General features: G+C 32.7%; 1 protein-coding gene across 14 annotated transcripts in view; it reads right to left on the bottom strand.

Annotated features, from left to right (window-relative positions):
* Positions 1 to 15,512, bottom strand: part of LOC126852508 (basement membrane-specific heparan sulfate proteoglycan core protein) — a 144,196-nt gene that overhangs the window by 85,100 nt on the left and 43,584 nt on the right. For all 14 annotated transcript variants that reach the window (XM_050597354.1, XM_050597353.1, XM_050597355.1 and 11 more), the window contains exons 5-9: positions 15,021 to 15,189; positions 14,668 to 14,831; positions 13,900 to 14,064; positions 12,836 to 13,108; positions 11,334 to 11,450 (exon numbers count right to left, since the gene is read on the bottom strand). In XM_050597354.1, the coding sequence (XP_050453311.1) occupies positions 11,334 to 11,450; positions 12,836 to 13,108; positions 13,900 to 14,064; positions 14,668 to 14,831; positions 15,021 to 15,189 (888 nt within the window). The remainder of the gene's footprint in view (positions 1 to 11,333; positions 11,451 to 12,835; positions 13,109 to 13,899; positions 14,065 to 14,667; positions 14,832 to 15,020; positions 15,190 to 15,512) is intronic.

The following is a 15,512-nucleotide window of genomic DNA, read 5'->3' as shown; positions in this document are numbered from 1 at the left end:
CGCGTTAGCATAACAGTTAGAATCTCGATTCCGAGAGATGAGGGTTGCTGGTGGAACGAGTAGTGTCAAGAAATGCTCTCGATTTCCTCGACTCGTCGTCGTCGGATTCGAGATAAACGATCGACCGACGACGTCTTGATTTATTCATTTATTTTCCACAATCGGGAACGGTAAACCGAGCCATTTAGCTTACAAGTTGTAGGAATAAAGTTCTTAAGAAGATGCGGGTATAAAAGTTGATGCGACTCATTTAACCTGATAAAGGATTTTTGAAATGGTTTATTTTACTATCAATCGCGGATGAGAGAAAGCAGTTTATCTTCTTATCTTTGCGTTGAATTAATTTAAATAGAAAATTGTTATGTTACAAAGAAGATGAAATAATTATATTTACATCTTAAACATCGTTATATTTTTGTTATTCTTTTTATTTGCAAAAGTCAAAGTCCAAAAAAGAACTAAGATAATAGAGCAACAAAACTGTATTACTGATTAAGGAGAAGAACGGTAGAACTTCTCTTCGAAATAATAGATTGGACAAGAAATAGAGAGAAACATATGCAGTATGCAGTATGCAGGCGCAAACAGGCAATGACTTAAATTGATTTCACAGCCATAATGACGTAAATATCTTTCGTGTTCTGTTAGTATGACAAATATATGAGATACCAGTCTAGTTTCAGCTCGGAATTATGTCAACGATATTACATATGCTAATCTTCATTCCTATGGTAAACTTTATCTTGCTTTAAATAATCTATACAAATGAGCTTGTTAATTTTGTGTGGTTATCTCGCCATTTCATATTTTTGAATATTATAATATACTTTACATTTGATATCTTGTTATCTAGTATAAAGTTAGAATTAAATACATTATAGTTATTCTTTTTCGCCTTCCTCTAATCTTATCATTCTAATAATAATCATATTGTCCTCTTTATGCCAAAACCATAAATGTGCTATTTTGTAGATTTTATTGCAATTTGAAAATTTAATTTATCCTGAAAAAAATCAGGTTCTTATTTTATTATAATTATATAATTGTGAATTTATCACGAAAGTGACGAAATTACTTAAATTTATTATCAATTTAAGTAATAGTAATCATTTCAAGTTGACACGATTTGCTATTACCTCTGACATAGAATCTTTGTCTAAAATTGGATAAGAAAATGATAGAAAAATTATACGTTTGTAATTTTGGTATAAGAGCGACAATATGATATCGTTATTGAGACAAATAGCATCACACTGGATCATATAACGCGTTTATTACACGAGATTGCTATTATCATATGTAATATCAAAAATATTACTTTCATGGCACCAAATACTACGGCATGCTTTTCTTCGAGAACAGAAACTTATTTTTCAGTGTTGGCATAAAAAAGAGAAAACAGTTGATTTTATACAGAAAACGTACATTTATCATGCTATCATTTCTTCGCAATTGTTCCGGGACGTCTGTGTCATCTTTAAAATGAAATAAATTTCTCATTACTGATATAATTCGCACGAGAGTTTGACTCAATCGGCGACAGCTTGTAGAGACTATCGCCGGATGCATCTCGCATCTCCACGAGGACGAAAATTACTTTCGGGTTTGCGGAGATGGGAGGGAGGGAGGGGATTCTATGCAGGTCGAGAGAGGGCAGAATTTTCGTTCTACTCAGGGACGATTAAACAAATCCAGAGCGCCGACGCCGCCCGCTTCGCGCTGTAATTCTCCCGACCGCGTACGTATTGTCGTAAATTACAAAAAAGAGGGTCTGAATTGCACGAGCAACGGCGCGTGCACGCGAACGCCGCGAAATAACCACGCTTGTGTTTATGCGTTTGTGTGCGACACGTACACGCGGCCGGGATGCATCGGGATAATGTCGTCCAAGAGTCAGGTCAGATTCTTGTATACCGCCGCAAGGAGATCTTGGTTCTGACAATATAAAAAGAAATAATTTTTAATGCTTTGTATCTACATGTACATCTACGAACCCTCATTTAAAACCACATTTAAAGCTGGCTCATATGCGGCGCGCATTTTTTATTCATCGAATGGATTAAAGAAAATTGATATCAAAACACGAAACGGATAAAACTTCAATTATCGCTGTTGTATCATGCTTCAAGTTTTCATAGGAAGAACAAGATTAATTTTAAATTTCTCGATACATATTATTGTATGTCAATTATATTCAATTAAAATCTTATAGTAAAATAATTCGTAATCAGATGAAAATCGTAAATCATCTCGAAATAGATCAGCAATATAATATTTATAATATTTTAAATTAGAACTATCTTGGTTTAAAAAATCTTAAGTGGAGCTATATCACATTTTTGAACAGATGTCATCTAACTCTCTCTTTCTATAATTAATTAAAAAAAAAATTAGATAAAACTGATAACTTATTTTTTCTACACGTGTATCTGGCAAAATACACTTTTGATGAAATTTATCGACAACAAAGATTGTAATATGAAGATTAGGCAAGGAAAGAAAGTTCGATGAATACGACAAGGGGTTGTTTGGTGAATCGGCCTTCGCGGAGGAATACTGTTGCAACGTACTGTACCCTGCACGTACATATACACCGACTGTTTATCGTTGGTGCTGTTCGTTTGTTACGAGTGGACCTTAAGTGTACGAGGTGCCACGGTAACGCCTACCAATCTGCTGTTTGTCCTCCAACCACCCGCTGCTCTCGCCGCCACCCCTCGGCGCGCTTAATTCCCGCGCGCGTGAAATGAAGCTTAAAGCCGAAAATGAATTCTAAAAAGCGAACGAGCCGGTCCAGCGCGCCACCGCTGATAAAAGCGAACTCGCTTTCATATTCGAACGACGCCACGATGATCATACTCCTCCTATATTTGTTTTTATGGGGAAAAACCCGGAATTATAATTAAAAGGTGAGAGATGATAAAGATAATTCATATTCCACATGTAATTCAAAATAAATTGTCAGTTATCAAAACGATAAATACAGAGTATTCCTAAATAAGTGTGAAAATTTCAGGAGATGATTCTTTGTCGAAAATTAAGAAAGGTCTTTCATGTAAACATATACTCCTATATTCCTCCCGGAGGAGTTACACTTCTTCAAAGAAAAAGATAAAAATTAAATTTTCATTTTTTTTCATAACTTGTTTTTCCATTTGTTTCAATATTTACTATAATTTTGTTTTACTTGCTTTTTTATTTTATTCTAAAATTTAACTTTTCGTAACTTGACCATTTAGCACGATGCTGCATAATAGTGTATTTTATTTTTTTTCTTGAAAACTATTGATTTTACGAAAAATATTAAAAATGTTCTAAATGAATCAAGTCTTTTAACGCATATTTTTGGATAATTTCAGTCCATTAAAAAGTTCTAATAAAAAATTGTTTAGAGGTTGTTTTAATTTTCTTTATAATAATACAATAAAATTAATTTTTACCTCTCCTTTTGGATGAGTATAACTCCTCAAAGAGAAATATAAAAGTATATGTTTATATGAAAGACCTTTCTTAATTTTTGACAAAGAATAATTTCCTCAAATTTTTTTATTTATTTAGCACTTATTTATATATAGAAACATTCTATATATTTTAGATTCAACATTTTTAATGTTTTTCTTATAAAATATTTTTCTTATATTTATAATATTAAGTTTATACAATCTAATGCAATATGAAATATTATCGTCACGTTATTAACAATGAATATTAATATTCTATAAACAAATTTCTTTTTTTAATTTTGCCATCAAATTTTTATAAGGCGTGAAAGCTTTTAGACGTTATATTTGATCGAAGAATTGTAGATGCCACTCTGTCAGTAAGATAGATTTAACGTTCATATATGTTTAATGAGAGACCAAATTTTACGGTAACCTTTGGGTATATTGAACCTATCCATCATGATCTTAAAAGCGGTATCCGCATGTAACTATAATAATATTCGGAGAGTTAGAAAATATGTACATGTCGCTTTCTAGATCAACAAATTGTCAAATAATTCCACTTTGAACATTTCGATCTTATACAGCATATTGACACAATCGATTTAGCAGAAATTGATATATATATATATATATATATATATATATATATATATATATATATATGCCACAATTTAAAAAAGCTAAAATTATTCCCAGAAATTAGCTGCTTTGTCTAGAATACACCCACAATGCAATAATGTAAAATAATAAAGGGCTTTCTTCATTCTTCAGTCAATTTTAACATATCGAATTGTATTGAAACGTAAAATCGTTTTCACATGACTAGATATGTTATATTAAATGTTATCGTTTAGTTTGAGTCGTTCGGATATGGTATCAACTATACTGGCTCACAAATAACTATCTCCTGCAATGACCAGAACTTCGAAAAACGTTACTGTAACTGAATATTCAGCGTTACAAATACATTCATATAGACTGCAATAGCATGATTTTTGCATGTTTCTGAAAATTTTCAAAATGATAAATGAAATTTCTTTTTATAAGTCTGGCATACGGTTAATTTTGTGAACGACGAAAACTAATTCTTTATTCATTTACTGCACAAAAATATTTCTGTCGTGATAAATTTTGTATAAAAAGAAGAAAGGTATTGTCGGAAAATTAATTGATTAAAAGAAATGTATATTATCGATAAAAGACTAAATTGTGCTGTATTTAATATATTTTAAAAATATCAGAAATATGCATAAGAGTTCGAGAATTAAATAATTCAATATTAATTTCAGCATTTAATCTGTCCAAGATTTTTCCGTCTAGTAATAATAGCAATAAAGTATTATATTTAAATATATCCTTTAATATGACGTGTATGTCGGTTATTTACCATTGTCATTTTTAATGGATAACGGATATCAAGTTTTACGAGAATTTCCCAATTTGGACACAAAGTTTATTTAACAAAAATTTGTATGAGATGAATTTGATAAAGATGGAGTTATATAATTAGATACATTCAGCAAAATGTAGCATGTTTCGAATTTTTGTCAAGCAAGACACAAGATTTCGCGAAAGCTCGTCGATTTCAAAAATATCGTATATCAAATGCATAATTTATATGTTGTTACATTTAAAATTGTTTTATTATATTATGTATGAAAAGGGATAATTTAATAACAATATATTATTATTAATAATATATTTAGGCGCGTATATTATCCGAGTTGCTTATTTAAGACTAACTCAACCTGGTTAATAAATTAACTCACCGCCCGGGATACAAATTGTGAAGGTATTATTGTAAACGCGTAAAGCACCTCGCTTCTACCTCACCATCCTCGATTATACACATGGAAATAACTGAACTTGGAAACGAGGACAATTTCGTGTAACGTTCATCTTCTATTCAGTCAAGTCTCTCGACATATGTTATGTCATTTATCCCTTAGAAATGAAATGTATCATGGGCGTCATTCGATCGAAGGTACATATGCTAAATTCGTTCATTGTCTGTATTTTATATTAAGTCCAATATTACGCGAACAGATGTATAAATATAGTTAGTTATATAAAAATAATGAAAGATCGAAGAAACATGAAAAAGTAAAAATATATAAAAAAATATTAATTCATTGAAAAAATGTACTATTTTCATATGCTAATATTATTCCGTTGTATTAATAAAATTATTCAGTTATATTAATTTTGATATGTCTGATAATCTAAAAATACAAAGTCACAACTGAGTCTATTCATCAGATTATCATCTCTTTTTATTCAAATAAATATATCTAAATAAATAAAACAAAGAGGAATGTGAGAATGTGTGATAGTGTATTATATTTATCTATTTCATTTATATAAAATATTCAGATGCGATCAGAAAATTACGTTGCTAATAAAGAAAATATCGCATTCTGAAGCATATAAACATTGCATTACAATTCATAAATATTTTATTAAACTATAGTAAAAATTTTTAATTATTATTTGTTACGTTCGATTAAAATATTTGTGTGTGTGTGTGTGAAACAGAAATATGAATTGATAAGTTACAATATTTTATAGTTAAAAATTATTACTTTCGACACATGCAAACGATCAATTAGAAATCCGTCGTACTAATTGTAAGGAAATGGCAAGCTCGTTTTTCGCCGCGCTGCCTTGTCTGGGAAAGTGTAAACGAATGAACACCCCTGATCGGCCTAATGTAACTATGCGCCGCGGAGATGCGATCGCGAAACAACATGGATCATGCCAACGCGACGGCATGCAACAAGGATAAGCTTCATACGTCGTCCACCTGGCACGGAACTCTAAACCGCTCTAACGCAACGTTGATACGCCATTGATAGGATCGTACATGCATTCGCGCGAATATTACGCGTGTTGCTTTTATAACGCGCGTTAATCCCCATCGTATTCGGATCACTATGACTGATGTTTCTTTTATTGATAGAAACATAGAAAAAAAAAAAGAACAAACGACAGTGAGAAGTTGAAAAATATTCGAAAAGTCAAAATTTTTAAATAAACTTTTAAATAAATTATTTTAAATAACGTTAAAAACGAAATTTTTAAAGTCTGAATCTATACTTTATGATGACATGAATTAATTTCAATTACCTTGAATCGAGAGATATATTTCAAAAATGTCAGTTTTGCGATAAAAATAGTTTTGACGATTTAGGTTTTGTCCGAGTGTAAAATGCACGAATGCAAACTTCAAGAAAAATAGCGATGTAAATGTCGACCGAGCACATATGAGGATAACGTTTTTGCGGCACAGAAATGTGTTATTTGTCCCAGAACTCTATCGCGCTATAAAAAAATAGTTCGAATTAATACCACAATTTTATCGTGCACGGATAATTATTTTACGACATTAAATATAGTTTTCGCTTTCTGTAAAAATTTTTATATAGTTTAATTTAATAGATAATATAATATATATAAGAAAGAAAAGAGAAAATTAACTATTTGCCATTTCGATAGCAAAAATGCTTAGATTTTAGTGGAAACTATATAAAAAAAATGACTTGATGTGCAATAAAAATGTTTTAATCAAATAAAATGTTTTGAAAAAAGTCCGGTTTATATTTGACTTGCCCACGTATATAAATTATCATTGATTTTATGACAAAAAAAAAGTATCGTTAACTATAATGTATTTTCTATAATAACAGAACAAATTTCTTTATATATTTAACTACTAATGTCGTCAGAATAGGATACTGTAATAACGTTTTGCGATCTGATAATGCATGTCATTATTTGCTCCAAGTAGCTGGATCGATCAATGCGCCGCCGCATGTCAACATAATTTATCAATGTGCACGTTTTACCCGCGTTTATTCTGTTTAGCATAAATAAAATATTAATTATAATCAAATGTTCAATCTTCTTGACACATATTCATTTAAAAAAAAATAATTGACGTATTTTTCTTAAAATCACTTAAATATCGTGTGTCAAAAAAAAATTATATTTAATAAATTATATACATGTATTTTTTAATTGTCGGCTAAAAGAAAAATAACTTAGATCAAGATTATATAAGGCATAATCTTACATATATAAAAATGGAGATGAGCATTCAAGCGATATCTAAGAAGAAATTTTCAATACATATGTTTTGCGAAATGTCTTAAATCTTGGCTGATCGCTATAAATGAAGTGGAGCGAGTTGTGTTAGACGTGCATTAGATTAATTTCCTTTTGCGAAAAGTCTCAGAGGCGGGCGGAGAACGATAAATTTTCGCAGGCCGGACGTTCGCGAGTGTTCTCGTGTGTTTACGTTAACGACGGTAGGAGAGTTAAAGATGTAACAACATGCAAAAGAAAAAGAGTTTTCGCATAAAACCTAATGGTCATATGACATACCAGTCGGCTTGTAATCAGACAAGCATCAAATGCCGAAGGCACACAGTCTATTATTATGAACTATTACCATCGTCTATTATCGCGCTGCACCGATCACGTTACTTTTCATGCTTCGTTTTAGATGACGCGCGTTTATATTTAAGCAGTCACACCAAAAATCTAGATTCAATAAGCCTTGAAATTTGCTATTTTTCTCTTTAGATAAACAAAATTCTTTTCTAAAGGACATTAATACAAGCGGCTCCAAGGTAAATAAATTTTATTATTTACGGTAGAGAAATTTTCTTCCAATTGTTGACATCTGTAAGTTTACAAAAACAATATTTGGTCTTGTTTGACGTGACATGACTACATAAAGCAGCAAGAAGTTACCATCACGAAGAAGCCTTTCTTAAAATTACTGACTTTCATCGCTATATTTTCGATAACGAATGTATTGCACTATGTTATAAAAGCAATCGTCTTTTGGCCAAGAAATACTGTATTCGCGAATGATACCAAACCTAGTTTGCGACGCATACAGTAGTCTAGATTAATCTCATAGCACGAAAATATTTCAAGTATTTTGAAATAATCTTTTATTGAGATATTTTTTATTTTATACTATCGTAAAAAAATATTAAAGTATTATAAATTATAAATCCTCGTAACTAATATTAATCTGTAGCAGCGATAAGGAAACTTTGTTTATGTTTTTAATGTCCACTTTACCGGTACCATTAATCGTTGCTATTTAGATAAAAAAATATTTTATAAATAATTCTCTGCTAAAATGCTTAAAATTAAAATAAATAAATCCTCCAAGAATCTGGTCTTGGCACGTTTTGTTCGAAAAAGTACACTTTTATAATATTTGTGGAATATCGAATCTCGAGAAAAGCGGCTCTTTGCAATATATTAGCTTACTTAAATTTTGTCATATTCCGTTCTTGCCATCATTCCTCCGACCGTTTGAAACTCCGTTGCTGCTCAAGGACGTACCATTGCGGACGTTTAAGTCGACCGATCTATATATGCAAGTCGAGGACGCACCTGAGTAATGTTCGTAGACGACGGAGGTTGACATTTGTCATGGCAGTGCCTAGCGTGCCGGTTATCCCCCTTCCCTCTCTCCCGATTCTATCCTTCCACCCTCCCCGCCGTACCTGTCGTATTCTGTTGCCTCTTCCCTCTGCTCCCCCCCCCCTCCCGACTCAGCGAATAATTGTTCGAGGGGACATATCGCTAAGGGGGGAAGAGCATCGGAGACACGAAAGTAGTTATGCGCATTCTGTTTAAAGGAAAAGAGAGAGAGAGAGAGAGAGAGAGAGAGAGAGAGAGAGAGAGAGAGAGGGCAATGAAGAGGAGAAAGTGGAGTGGCGAAGGGTGAGTTAACAAGGGGAAATAGAAAGAGAGAAAAAGAGAAGCTAGGATCGTCCCCCTGTGTCTCACAACTGAATACTTGAATATTGATTAAGCATCGCGAGCACATCGCGATTACTGGGGGCAGGTAAAAGCGCTCTTCTTGCCGGTCCGCGGCCTGCGTGTCTGCGGATATTTATGTGAAGCGGTGCTTCGACGATCCCTCTACTAGCCCCCGTGCCTACCCCTCGCCAGCACCAGCCCGTCCGCGCGCAAGCTCCCGTCGTCTCAGACGGATAAAAAAGGTATGCCGGAAGACTCGGAAGATATCCGCTAACCATGAGACGTTTAAATGATGAGAGCGCGGATGTACGGAGCGTGCACGGTTGCTCTTGATTTACGATCGGCCTTCGCAGGATTATATCCTTCGATCGCGAGCCGCGAGCGAGCGAACGCGCATTGGCCTAGTTCGCTACCGGTCAACGATTAAGGGAATAACGGGAAGTCATTTCTCAATTTGTCCCTGTTTCCTTTTTTTTTTTTTTTCTTCTCGCCTTCAGCACGCGAGGTTACGAGGACGGAAGCGCGAATGCAAGAAAGCGTGGAATCAGCTTTAACGATTCGGGTAACGTGCCGATTCCGCGATGCTTTTATAAGACAATGAGATGGGAATCAATCGCAAATTATTATTATAGATGGACAAACGATACTTCTATTTAAATTAGACGCAACTAAGGCTCCCGGTCATAATAAGTTGCTTTGATAAAGATATTGACAGAGATATTTATTATTACAATCGAATAGTTCTCGAGAACGACGTGTGAAATCATGATTGTGGATTGTTCATTTTGAATGGGAGGATAATTGCGAAATCGCGATAATGACGAAAAATACAAGTTTCGATGTAAAACGTTACGCTTTATTGTACGCGCAAATGTATTAACGCCGACTCGTTATGTATATTGTATAATTCTCGGGAATAATTAGGCCCACCGCCTTGAATTTCTCATTATTACGCAAACTGTTGTTATAAAAAAAAAAAATGCATTGCTTATACATTGAAAAAATTTCTGTACGTCATATAGAAATATTATTTCTACGTCAATTTCACGAACGTAAAGAATTCGTTAAAGCGATATGTTGATTCAAGTTACAATGCAAACGTTAATCAAATAAATCTTATAAAACACAATTTATTTTATTATTCGACGTTTTTTTCGCTCTTTTCGTGGGAAAGGCGCGAGGATATAATTCACGGGCCGATACCGCCAAGCTAATTTACCCCGGCCGAACGCGCGCGGCCGTCTAATTAAGCTGGCTTTCGCACAACAAAGCGCGTACGTGTGGTCGCAATCGGGCGGGCTTTACAACATCGGCCAGCATCCGGTGCTTCCACGTTGTTGACCACGATCGTCCTCCACTCGAGGCGCAGGAAGCACCCGGAAAAAGAGGACGCGCGGGATGGCGAAGAGAAAAAGCCCCTCGAGCTTTGAATATTCAGTAGGTATGTCCCGGCTCGCATCTCGCGGCTTCTTCCCCGTCTGACCTTATTTTTCTATGGGAAAAAAACTGCGGCTTCCGTCGTTACTTAGGGATTCGTCTCACAGTTTGCGGAAAAGACACGTCGCCGGAAATTTGCACCGACGCTCGCAGCTGAACGAGGGACAGGCCGATTTGAATTAACATTCGAGTGCCGAGACGGGACGCATCGCTAATAAAGCGTCAGTCTCGATAAGCAAAGTTTTAAGGCGGGGAAAATGTAGCGAAAGATAACGGCCGTATCGATTTTCCGGGTCGGTAGAACAGGTAACTAGTCTCTATTCTCTGTACTGCGAAATCTACATCCTAACTGATAAACTGGCGATCGTAGATAAGCTGCAGATCGTTCATAGACCGTCTATGTTATCGCGCGGTCGATAAATATGAAATTTCAATTGGATAATTGATTTAATTCGTTAAATATGTTTTTTTAGAACTTTTTTATATTTATATGTTAAATAAATGATGGTGAATAGAAATAAATTTAATGGCAATACGGCCATCTTCAGTTTCTATGGAGCAAAATTAAACAGAAAATTTTCTGCTTAAACTTAAGGCCCTCCCTACTTTATTCTCAAAGTATCAATATATATTCTGTATTATAAAAGAAATCGTGGTACTCACCGGGGTAGTTGCAGTCGTGTTCGTCGCTACCGTCTTGACAATCTTCCAAAAAGTTGCATCGTTGAGATTCCAATATGCATCTGTTTACATCGCATGCGAATTCTCCAGCGCTGCAGCCTATAAAACGTAAATTATTAATATCTTTACAATGCACAATAATTTTATTTTAAAACTACAACACTTTGTTTATGATTATCATAATATGCTCTTTCAAATTTGCACAAAAATACGCAAATATATATTGTATATAATAATGATAGCGTAACATTACAAAACACACATTACATATAAAATTTACCTTTTAAAAGTGAGAGACGTACAATTTCATATTATTATTATCATGCTAATTACATGCATCAATATACAACAAAAATCTAAAATTTTATAGACATATATACATATGCAAACGAATAAAACAGAAATAAGTAAAAATTCTAAATATGTCTTATAATAATAATATACACATGCAAGATACCGTCTATTATGTAAAAAAGAATAAATATTTAATAACCTAATTCATGATTTTATCAATATTTGCTTTAATAATTATGTGTATGACGCGTAAGCGCACATGCTTGAAACTACGGTCACGCGGAGTTCATTTAACGAAACTATCATATATGTTCACACCACTAACGCAATGTACAGTATTTACGCATAATATTATGATTGCTTCATGGTTTTTTCGGTTTTTCGATTACTTGCAAATGACATTTTTGTTTATTACTTAATTTATCAATGATTTTATTAATATTTCTAACGAGAAAATTACCAAGAATTATGAGCGGATACATCATGTCAGTAGTGTAAACATAAAATAATTCCGTCAAACTAAACTCGAGGCGTAATCATAACATACACTCCAGATATTATTAAAATAAATATTAATAAAATTATGAGAAAATATTATATTATGTCAAATATAAATATTGTTAGCAAGTAAGCGTATAGAATCAGAAATGTCGAAAAAAGTATCAAACAATTGTCGTTTTACAATATATACAGTATAATATCAGTAGAAAGAACAATTCCAAATAAAAATTCTGTAGCTTTATATATTATTAAATGAATAAATGCTTAATATTTGTATGAAAATCTTTTTTAGTGATTTAAAAGAAAATCTTTTTTATGTATGTTTCGATAAAAACTTTTGAAATTTAAATCTTTAAAAAAATTGCAGCTTTTATTTTATATTATAAAGTTCGAACTTAGTGATAGTTATAGAACATTACTATAAATTCTAAAATAGAGAATAACAAAAATTAATACATACATTATAAATTATATAATAACATTACAATTATAAATTATACTCATTATCATAGTAATAATGCATATATAAAATTACTGCGTTCAAATACGATTAAATAAAAAATGAGACAAGAATAGCGTTTCTATGTTGCAACGCATAAAATTTGTAAGTTTTAAGAAAATTCTTAAAAAGATTCTAATATTAAACATTTATCCCGTTCTCTTCTGCCATTAACCGGTTCAAATTATACCTGGATGTGGACAGCCGACCTCGTCACCACCATCATCGCAATCCGGAACACCATCGCACTGCTGCACTGAGCAAATATGACGACTGCCGTCTTGACAGCGTACCGTGTCGTCGGCGCGACACATGTTTGAGGATGACCTCAGCGTAGATACCTCATCTTCCCTATTGTCATCTTCGATGTCTGATACTTCTGGTTTTACCTCAGAAGGTAAAAAGCTTTCCTTTACGCTCTGATCTACCGGGGAACGGTGTGACTCCACAGTGTGCTCGACATCTATTGTTTCGTTTATCAATATGATTCAATACCGGCATACGAATATCATAAGCGTGTTAATGAAATGCACGATTAAGCGAATAATAAATAAGATAAGTAAATGCTAATTTTTCAACTTGTTCTCAATAATATTGTTTGAAAATTTTTCAAGAATATTATTTTTGTGCGCGGCAAAAGAAAATATATTTTTTAATAGTAATATTATATATTAATAATTTCTATAAAAAGATGTTTTGTGATATATAAAAATAATAATTATTATGTTAATTGTATTTGTGTTAAATTTTTTTATTCTTTTAAATCTAAATTATATATTATATTTTTGTAAATATATATAATAATTATATTTCAAAAACTTAGTTAAATATGTATATATCAAAGTACCGCGTATGCTGCCTTAATTAAACAGAGTTGAAAAATTCGCATTTAACGTACATAAAAAAAATAATTTAATATTTATATAAAACGCTCTCTATCTGCTGGTCTCTAGATTATTCTATATAAATACTTGATACTTTGTACTTGATTGTAAATTAAGAGAATTATAAATGAATCATGCAAAGTAAATCTATGAAGCTATGAAGCTATGTTTACAGCTATATTAACGTACCCTATATCTGTACATAGGTCACATCTTGACTTTCATTAAGAGAAGAGAATAAAAATGCGTATTTTACATACAAGCGCTATGAACAAACCGCGAGTTTGAGCAGTGTTATTGTAAAGTTTCGTTTTTCTTGTGAAAAGATGATTACTTATTGTTAGTGCGGATTCAAGTCTTGCGTACTTACCGTCGCTCGTTCTATTTTGCGAATCTGTCGGGCAATTATCCTCATCAGAACCATCATTGCATTGTAATACGCCGTCGCAGCGCGATTCTAACGACACGCATTCGCCGCTTCTACATCTTAATTCGGCCGTTTGATCGCATTCCGGCTGATCGTTCTTTTCCCTGGCTGCATCCGGATGTGTCGTATTTGTGTGCATTCGTTGTATTGAGAGTAGGTAGAATAAGTGGTTCGTGGCGCCAACGTGTTTATTTTAAAGAAGATATAAAACAAGAATATTTAATGAGAACAAAAAAAAATTAATTAAGGAAAAATTTCGAAGTTAAAATAAAAAACAAATAATGGATTTAATAAAAACTAAACAAAAGATAAATCTAATTAAGTAATTAAAGATCGTAAAAATTTTAGATGAACCTTGCAAGCAATTTGAGGCAAAGATATCGTTCTTCATGCATCTACTCATATCAATGTTTTAACAATTTAAGCATATTGAAAAAATCATCATTGAAATGATCGATTTTAGTTTTTGATGTTAGATATATTATCTTTGCGATTGTGCAAATAATATTTTGTGTCATTAATCAATTTTGACCGCTGAAAAGTCGATCATTTGATATTCATCACATCTTTGCATTCATTGTATTCAGACTTTTCGCAAGAGCTCACGGCATCGCGGAAAGTCGAAACAAATTACGAAGTTGCGTCTCGAAAGCTTTAACGTGAAATCGATCATTTCCCGAGTTGTCAGGCGATAGTCATCTATGGAAATACCTTGGAATATCCTGAACGTGAATCCCTCCGGACCTACTTGGATACCGTCTAAAGAATGATACTGCAGCAACTGTTGATCTAGGATGGCACGCACCTCAACCTCGTCCGTGAACGTCGAACCAATGTCTAAGGTGACTTGTGACGTAAACGCGTCAGAAGTCGGTCTAAAAGCATAATTTAATTATTTATGTATATTATATTATATATATATATATATATATATATATATATATATATATATATATATATATATTGTATTATATATATATATATATATAATGAAATAGAAAGATATGATACATTTTAGTAATATTATATGAAGGCGAAATTAATAGTAAATAATTATTACTTACGATATCTTGACGACGCTGGCGAAATGATGGTATCCGGGAATGTAACGATTGTACAAGTTCTCGAGGGCATGCGTGAGATTGCCACTCAATTCCCGATATTCAGGACTGTTTCTGTCAGAGTACTCTCGTCTGTATGGTTCGCCGACTGTCAATGTTATTCGGTAAAATCCTATCAAAGAGAAAATTAGTAATGAGTAATCGTTCCTTAAAAAATGAATAATACACATACACACACACAAATACACAATGACGAGATACGTTTTTTTTTTTTATTATAAAAAATGCTCTGCGATACTATTAAAATATAGCTTTTGTTTTTTTCAGTTCGTTTTGCGTTTATTTACATTCTAGAATATATTCTCATTGTAAGCGATAAAAAAAATATATATTTATTTTGAAAACATAATAAATTTTTCGAGAATTGATCTGAATAATTGTGTAATTAAATATTTAATTTTAGCTCCTTATTAAATAATGCAATATTAATATATA

The sequence above is a fragment of the Cataglyphis hispanica genome, chromosome 10 (assembly GCF_021464435.1).
Source record: "Cataglyphis hispanica isolate Lineage 1 chromosome 10, ULB_Chis1_1.0, whole genome shotgun sequence".
Taxonomy (NCBI): domain Eukaryota; kingdom Metazoa; phylum Arthropoda; class Insecta; order Hymenoptera; family Formicidae; genus Cataglyphis; species Cataglyphis hispanica.
The sequence above is the reverse complement of the archived record's forward strand: the minus strand, read 5'-3'. Positions and strand labels throughout refer to the sequence as shown.